At 59.7% G+C, this 8661-nt stretch overlaps 1 protein-coding gene across 1 annotated transcript in view; it reads right to left on the reverse strand.

The window, feature by feature from the left end:
- The window catches only part of SSPO (SCO-spondin), a 21787-nt gene extending 13926 nt beyond the window's left edge, over positions 1–7861 (reverse strand). The window contains 21 exon segments of the mRNA XM_023753811.1: positions 390–551; positions 1635–1734; positions 2062–2146; positions 2148–2301; positions 2499–2670; positions 2942–3094; positions 3580–3626; positions 3629–3658; positions 3746–3793; positions 3796–3869; positions 4215–4218; positions 4474–4573; positions 4669–4913; positions 5145–5282; positions 5285–5323; positions 5442–5524; positions 5934–6028; positions 6030–6084; positions 6086–6091; positions 6301–6393; positions 7719–7861. Of these exon segments, the coding sequence (XP_023609579.1) occupies positions 390–551; positions 1635–1734; positions 2062–2146; positions 2148–2301; positions 2499–2670; positions 2942–3094; positions 3580–3626; positions 3629–3658; positions 3746–3793; positions 3796–3869; positions 4215–4218; positions 4474–4573; positions 4669–4913; positions 5145–5282; positions 5285–5323; positions 5442–5524; positions 5934–6028; positions 6030–6084; positions 6086–6091; positions 6301–6393; positions 7719–7861 (2026 nt within the window).
- Positions 7862–8661: the final 800 nt, after the last annotated feature.

Raw genomic sequence — 8661 nt, forward strand, 5'->3', positions numbered from 1 at the left:
CAGATGCAGGGAAGGGAGATGGAGGGACTGTGGGCTCAGCATCCGAACTGGGAGGGACCTATCTGGCCTGGTGTCCAACTTCTCAGAACTTGCAACCCCCACCCCCAAGGATGGAGCAGAAGATGCCTTGGAAGTTTCCCAAAGGACTGTGTGTCTGCTTCGGAGATGGGGGGCTTAGGGGAAATGGAAGCAACAAGTTTGGTTTGGGAAATCTGAGGGGAGGTTTGCGATTCAGAAACCACAGGGCAGTGTGGACAGAAAGTGCTGGAATGAGCCAGAGTCTGCAGGGAGAGGAGCAGTAACAGGAGGCTGCTAGGGCATGAGCCACAGTTCTGAGGGCTGTCGGGAGGGAAGGCCTAGTAGGTAGGTGCCCTGTGAGCCAAGGCTACCTGAGTCCCTGAGCTGGATGTGGGCATCCCCCTGGGAGACAGAGATGGCGTGGAGGCAGCCCCCAGAGTCGCAGGCTCCATGCTCCAGCACGATCAACAGCTACCCCTTGGCCAAGTCCTGGGGCAGACGGTGAGGAATGGGGGGAGGGGCACACCTGAGAACAGGTGTTCTGCAGACCACCTCCAGTTCACACCTGGAGGTAGATCCCACTAATGTGCGCTGACCACTTTCCAGCCAGCCAGACTCACATGTGCATTGGCTCCCTTCTTTACTCCCCCTGGGTATGTATGCTCATGTCTGTGTGTGTCTATGTGTATGCACATGTTAAATCAATCTATATGCATATGCAGGAGCATATGTCATCTGTGCACACCTGTTTGTGCTTGTGTGTGTAAGAACTGAACCTGAGACGTCACTCAATTTTACTAGGGGACCAAGAAGGTCCCTTATTGGCCCTGGGACTATTTTGCACGAAGTAGCTTATGACAAACCCACCCTGTCCAATTTGTGAGAAAGGACTGCAAGCATGGATTTTGCTTTGTGCCTCTGGATGTGGTGGTGATGACAGCAGTACTTTCACAGGAACCTAAAGAGGAGGTGAGAACCCAAAGGGGAGACTACATGGTGTCTGCTGCAGCCATCCTCCCTCCAAAATCGGTTCCCCCTCAGCTTTTCCCTGGACAACTGTGTGCATTTTGTTCACTTATTTAGTGGTTTCTTGCAGGGGTGGGGAACCTTTTTCTGCCCAGGGCCATTTGGGTATTTACATCATTCTGGAGCCATACAAAATTATCATCTTAAAAATTAGCCTGCTGCCCTAGCCGGTTTTGCCCAGTGGATAGAGCGCCAGCCTGCGACTGAAGGGTCCGGGGTTCGATTCTGGTCAAGGGCATATGCCCGGATTGCAAACTCGATCCCCAGTAGGGGGCGTGCAGGAGGCAGCCGATCAATGATTCTCTCTCATCATTGATGTTTCTATCTCTCCCCTTCCTAAAAGTATTTCTTTTAAATTAGCCTGCAATATTTGTTCAAACATTTAATTAACTCACCTCTAATGCCTTGGCAGGGCCAGACCAAATGATTTAGCGGGCCCTACACGGCCACAGCCCCACCCTTGCATGGTCATTTCTCCCTCACAGCAGCCCTACGAAGGGGCCTGCTCTAGTAAGATTCGCCTACTCCCCTCCCCTGCCCGCAGTTAGTTCCCCCCCAACGCCCCCACCTCGCCTGCACCTGGATGGAGGAGAAGCTCCGCCCATCAAAGGTGTGGTAGTGCCCGTCCCCGCCCACCGCGCACTCGGAAGGGCACGGAGCCCGCGCGGAGAGCCAGCGGCCTGGCACACGCTGTGAGCACAAGGGGTGAGAGAGCGCCCTCTGGATCAGCCCAGGGAGGGTTATGCATAGAGCGTGGAGACGACTCCGGTCCCCAACACCAGGTGTCTCCCGCCCCTGGCACCTCCTCCTCCCATTAGGCTTAGAGTCAGCTGGTGGAGGTCACCAGCTAGGTCTTCAAGCAGGGCCACCACTTATGCCCTGAGAGGGCACAGGCCACAGGCAACTTGTGAGAGGTCCCCAGACGGAAAAGCAGGTTGAGGAGATAGCACATGGGAGGGACCAGAGTGGATGGGGCGGTCTCCAAGCCCAGCGAAAGGGCCAGCAACACCTGCGGACCCAGCACGGGTTGCACAGCTGGCGCACGGTGTCGCCGGGGGCGTAGCGCTGGCGTCGGTAATAGAAGGGACATTGGGAGGCAGGCACAGAGGGCGCCGTCCCAGAAGAGGCCGGGCGGGCACTCGCAGCCGCTCAAGCATTCTCCGCAAGACCCCTCCCCGCCCTCGCCCACCGTGGGGCAGCTGGGCGGGCAGGCCGAGGCGCAGTCGGAGTACAGTTGGTCTCCGGGGCACAGGCGCTCTGCAGGCACAGGAGTGGCTGTGAGGCCCAGGAGCCCCCCTCCTCCCGCCAGGCACCACTGGGCTGAGGAGCCTGGAGGCCTCGCTGGGGGCTCAGCAGGCGCCAGAGCACTCAGAAGTAGGGGTCACACGACGGCCCTCCCTCAGTTCCCAATCCTGCAGGGCGGGGAGGCCTGGAGGCACAGGCAGGAACCCTACCACAGAAGCCGGGCTTCCTCCAGAGCACGTGGATGTGACGCTTGGCACAGTCCTGGGCATAGTTGGCCAAGGTGGCACACACAGCCTCCCTGCGGCCCTCTCTCCCACTGCCTGCTGGGGCCCCAGCACAGTAGGCAAAGAGGCAGGCCTCATGGTACTCAGCAGAGGGAACCTTCCGAGAAAGGACAGCCCCTTAGCCAACCAGCCGCCCCCTCCTCTTGCTGCTATCTCGCCCACCCCTGTTTAGAGCCAAACAGATGAGGGCTGTAGAGGACCTCACAGCTCATACATACGAGCAATCTCATTCCCCAGAGGTAAAACCCAGGACAGAGAGTAGGAGGGCTTGACCAATGGCAGGACCAGATTCCCCATTTGGCACCTCCCCAGCACCCCCTCTTTTCAGCCCCTCTGATGCCAGGCGCTATCTCCACCCCCACCTATACCTGGACATGGCATTCTCTGAATGGACCATCCAGCAGTTGGTGGCATACATCTTGGGTTTTGGCCCGCAACTGGCCAGCCTCCGTGCCCACCTCGGTGCCCCTCAGAGGCTCCTCGCCGCCCTGTGCTGCCTCCACCGCATCCAGACACCCAGCCTGGGGACAATCGGAGTCAGGACAGGGGGCAGGGATGAGGCACATTCACAAGGACACCAGGAAAATAGCCACTGCTTTCACAGCTGCTTCAAAACTCCACCGTCATGACACGCAACCCAGACACCATCCCCGTTATGACGGGGAGGGGCAGCAAAGTGGCAAGCCAGGGGTCGGGGCAGGGGAGCTGGCATCACTGTCAACCCACAGGCAGGAGGTTTGATGACTAGCTGATTAACCAAAACTGGTTGGTAGCCAGGTCAGTGAGTGTGTCCCCTGGGTGTAGGGAGCCAGGGCTGTGGACAGCACCTTACACTGAGCTCCTGTGGGACCCCGAGCCTGCCTTTTCTTCCCTGAGGATCTGGGAGAGGCCCAGGAACTGTCTCTTGCAGGAGACAGAACAGAGGCTTGAAGGTGTCAGAGAAGCTAGGCGTGGGTGGGCAGGTGGGGAGCAAGGGAGCCCAGGCTCCCTGAGGGCTGCATCTCACCTCTGAGTCAGGCAGCTTCCAGGAATTCCCAAAGGTGGCAGCTAATGCGCCAGCCCCCCTCCTGGCTCCAAGAAGTCATCTGGGGGAGGGAGAAAGCGGAGGTGCTGTCTGAGGCCTCAGGTCTTCCCTTGCCTCCTACACCAGCCACAATACCACACCCACTTACCTTCACGCCGACCATTGTAGAGCCCACAGAGGCCTTGAGTCTGTCCCGGAGCTCGTGGTCCACAGAAACGGAGATCGAACTGGACCTATCCAGCCGCACAACGACCCCCAGGCCCCTGACAGCACTGCAAGCTCAGCCCTGGGCAGGGAAAGTGGGGGTCACACTGCCCACCCCTCCCACCATCGCACTAGGGCTCAGACTGCCCAGGGAAGGGGAAATGAGGGATTCTCACCATTCTGGAGAGTTCTGCACTTAATATTCTTTAAAGAAGCCCCACTGGTTTCCCATCACAGCCCTCCTTGAGAAGTTCACGAATGCTGGCTTTGGTGCTAGTAGATGGGACAGTTTCTTACCAGAATTTTCGTCCTGGTTGTGGTCCATGGAGTGAGATGGGAGTGAGGTTTTGTGTGTGTGTGTGTGTGTGTGTGTGTGTGTGTGTCCCATCTCCTAGCACCAAAGCCTTCCTCACCACACTGGGAGGCAGGTGGGGGAAACTGAGGCTCAGAGAGGTTAAGTGGTTAAGTAGAAAGACTCGCCCCAGGTCACCTTGTGAGGGAGCTGGTGGGGGTTGGTTGCAGGTGTGGGGGCGGGGACTAGGTCCATAACACCTGGCTCCCTCATTTCCAAATGCCTCCCAACAGCGGTGGGGGTCGGGGAGGCAGCAGCAAGCTCAGTCCCCAGCTGCCCCTTCTGAGCCCCACCCTGGGTGTGGGCAGACTGTCCCTCACCGGAGAGCAGCTGAGACTCCCCATCAGGCACCAGCTGCCCATTCACAGAAACATTTCCACCCTGAATCAGCACTTCCTCTGGTCCCATCATCACCCGGACCTGGGAGGAGACCGGTCATGGGTGAGATGGTCAGTGTCTCTCCTCCTCCCACACCCAGCTCCCTCCCTGTCTCCATCCCCATCTCCCTCCCTCACCTGCTGACAGTGCCCAGGCTGGGGACAATGGCCCCTGGGCCTGATGTGGACAGCCCAAGTGGAGTCAGCAGCACCTGCCAGCAGGTAAGTGCAGTGGCCCAGGAAGTGGTAGTGGCGCTTGTCAAAGGTGCGGTAGTGGAAGCCCGACCAGGTGGCACAGGTGGCCGAGGAACGCTGGCTCCGGCTCCAGAGTTGGGCCACGGCCCCTGCCAGGGGCTGCAGCAGGGCTGGAGACTGGGTGCTGCCTGGGGGAGAGGCACCACCGTGAGCCTCTAAATGTGGGGGCGGAGGGTGGAGGAAGCAGGTGGACAGTCACGGTCACTCTGGTGGGCAGGGGATGGGAGGTGACTCATCTGAGAGGACAGGGGAGTGGACTTGGGCCCTGTGGAAAGGCCCAGAGCTCAAGAACTCCACGTGGGAGTGCCTAGGGAGCGGGTGACAGCTGGGACTGTGCTGTTGACAGGCTTGGGACCCACCTGGAAGCCGTAGGCTGGAGCAGCTGAGGCAGGCCTGGGAGCGTTCATCCCACCAGCTGGGTCCCCAAGGCTGGGCACAGCATTCCCCCAGGCTTCCTGCAGATGCATGAGCTGAGCCTGCCCAAGGCTGGCACTCCGTGTGGCAACGCAGTCGCCCTTGGGGCTGGCTTCTGCAAGGGCTGTGGTGGATACAGGGAGAGAACGGGGTGGACCCAGTCAGTCTGGACCCAGCTTCACTCCCCAAGCAGCCTGCCACCTCCATGACACTACAGATCCGGGCTAACCTCAGGCACTTACCCAGGGTGCGGTGGGTGCCTCCCCAGCCTGGGCAGCAGGCCCTCACTGTCCTGTTCCATGCAACAGGTCGTGTTTCCCGGGGCCTGGCTCCATGGAGCAGGCAGAAGGGAGGAGATGTGAGTGTCCCAGCCCATCCCCCCTCCCTGGGAATTGGCCTGGATGGTCATTCAATCTTAGTCACCTTACTCTCTGAGTGAACTTTATCAAGTGATTTCCCCTTTCTTGGTCTTCATCTCCCCCATGAGATGCCTGGGGAGCCGCCCGGAGGGTAGACACAGGCAGGAGGCATCAAGCATCTCCATGGGCTGCTCTTAGTGGTGTCCACTCACCCACTACCCCCATCCCTCATGCTCTGCCCTTTGAGAGCCCACCCAGACCTACTTCCCAAATGCCTGCTTCTCCAGATCACCACCAGTCCTCCCCCAGTTTCCGGATGTGGCCCCTTTGCTCTCTCCTGCGGGGCAGCCAGCCCAGACTCCGACCCTCACTCACTTGTAGATGGGACAGAGCCCTGCACGTCCACTCCCGGACAGGTCCAGCCGCCAGCCCAGGCGCCGGTGATGATAGAGGCTGGTGCAAGGCACCAGGGTCCTCCTGACGTGGGGTCACTTCCTCCTCCACCAGAATGGTCTCCATGTGCTCACCATCGCCTGCCCCAAGGATGGGGAAAGAGAGAAGCAGCTGCCACTTGTCCCTTGTCACCAAGAAGCCCATTCCTGAAAGAGCCAACTCCCAGGGAAGTTAGTGAACTGAGGAGGAGGCTGAGGTTGGGAGGAGGTCTGGTTGCTCCAAAGGGTCCCAGTCATGGGGCAGGAGGAAAAGGACCTTAGTGGGAGGGTGCCTGGGGTGGGCTGCTTACCCGTTAGTAAGTGCCCATGCCATCCTAAAGAGGGGGGCAGGGAGCAGCGTGGTGCCTCCACAGGTCAACTTTGGGGGGACTTCGAGGCTTGGGCTTATGGGAGACAGTGTGCAGCAGGTGAGCAGAGGGGCCAGAACTGGCCTCCCCCACCACAGGGCAGTCTACTGCAGCCCAGCCTCAGTGTGTACAGCCAGCTTCAGCGCGCTGTGAGCTGGGAGGCTTTATCTCATCTCCATGCCCCCAGGCACCAGCTGCTTGGAACTGGATTGGACCTGCCTGCACATCTCACAATCCCCTCTCCCTGGAAACCGTCCCTTCCTGCCCCTGTCTAGGGTGTGTGTGTGTGTGTGTGTGTGTGTGTGTGTGTGTGTAAGTAATTGGGGGGAGGGGGATGCATGTGTCCCAGGCCACAGTAAAACACTCTGAGCCTCTGATATTTCCACACTCTGAGGCCCTACCACAAATTAACATGAACTCTGGGCAAGCCACCCTCCCTCTCTAGGCCTTGATTTCCTTACCAGTAAAAACTCCAGGAGCCTCCCAGGGATGCTCAGGTGGGACTCAGGGGCTGCATGAATGGTATGAAATTGTGTGTGGGCACATTTTTCTGAGGACAGTTCCATACCTTTTATTAGATTCCCGGCGGGGGTGGGGGGGTGGGGTCACGGCCCCACAAAATGTTTACAGGACCAAATGATGGGTATGGTTTTCCAGCCCTAACATTCTGACTGCATGATTGTCTCCTGTTCCCTTTCCTGCCTCCTCCAGCCCCTCTCTCACCAGGAACTATGGAAGTGAGGGTCAGGAAGCAGGCAGAACCGGAGCCATTTCCAGGGAGGTTGGATGCTGTGGGGGCAGAGGAATGACCTGTGCCCTCCCCTCTGTGGTCCCACTTCTTACTGGGGGTGATTATGTATGGCTGCTTGGATCCACTCTGGTTTCCTTCTGAGTCTCCTAGGGTTCCTGAGGTCCAGAACCAGGAAGCCCTGGCCAGGGAATGAGAGCCCCCGGAACCCAGGAGCCGCCTTGCCTGCGACCGTGATCTTGATCGGAAAGCCAGGCCGGTGGCAAGGCAGCCGGATGGAATAATCCCAGCTTCCGTCTGGTTGGGAGGGGCAGCAGCAGGTGTTCCAGGGGAATCCTGGTTGCATCCTGGTTACCAGCTCCGAGGATACCCAGGCTGGAATGTGGCCTCCACTCGCTAAACCTGATGTCCCTCACGCATCCCACATGGTCCCCCCAGCTGGGGAACCAGAGCCTCACTGGGCATTTCTTCTGGGCCCACCGCGGGCCCTGGGACCAACAGAGGGTTCGTGAGTTCCTCAGGGAGCTCCCCAAAGGGGTCCTCGGAAAGGGCATGGACACTCTCCCAGTCCCAGTCTCACATACGCACCTGGACACTCTCCCGCACACCTCACACTTCCACTGCAGGTCTCACAAGAAGACACACGGGTGCTGGCATCCCACCCCAGTGCACAGTGCCACGTTCTGCTCCCAGGGCCTCCAGAAGCCCATCCAGGAGGTAGAAAAGCCTCTCACAGATGATTCCTAGGATCACCATGCCCCCTTTCCAGGTACCACCTGTTCCATCCAGTGTCTCTCCTCCCGTCCTAAATATCAGCAAATACGGATGGCACCCCTGCTGTGAGCCCCCTGGGAGGAGGTATGCAAGGGCTCCTGGCTTTGCTCTCCAAGGGCCATCCACCTGGCCCCAGCTCTGGATTCAACCACGGCTGATAAGGCAGCACTTGGACTGGGAGAAACTGGAGTCACAGGCGCCCTTTCCCCTAAAGGGGGCAGGCAGGAGGGGGGAAGCTGGAACCCAGGGGAGATTGGAGGAAGAGATTCGGGGGAGGGGCCTGGAATAACCAGCCCACATTCCAGCTCAGGACAGGCTGTGGGGAGCTCACAGGTGCCCAGGTGGTAAAGCGGAAGAGAAACATCATAACCCCGGACAGGGACAGGGAGAAGCCGGACTGGAGGGCTGAGAGCCACCAGCCTGGAGAGCTTCCCTGGGCTGTCGGAGGACCCGCCTCTCCCCGGGCCCAGGGAACGCCTCCCCGCAGCCCCTCACCTGGACCCCGCCCTCAGTCTCCGCCCAGCTCCACGCAAGCCCCGCCCCTGGGCGCCTCCCCTCCAGCCCTGCCTGCTTTCTAGAGACGGGACTCAAGGCCCCCACCCGATTTCTACTTCGAAGGGCCCATTCTTAGCAGACACAGGGGCCCTGTGGGCTCCTTCGGCCTCGCCCCACGGTGCCAAGGGACCCGCTCCAGAAGCAGGTCTCAGGGCGCCGACCGCGGGCCGCAGGGCGTGGGTCGGGGTCTATCCCGGTGGGATCCAGGTGGAGAGCGGGCGGGCTGG

Source organism: Myotis lucifugus, unplaced genomic scaffold, assembly GCF_000147115.1.
Source record: "Myotis lucifugus unplaced genomic scaffold, Myoluc2.0 scaffold_51, whole genome shotgun sequence".
NCBI lineage: Eukaryota > Metazoa > Chordata > Mammalia > Chiroptera > Vespertilionidae > Myotis > Myotis lucifugus.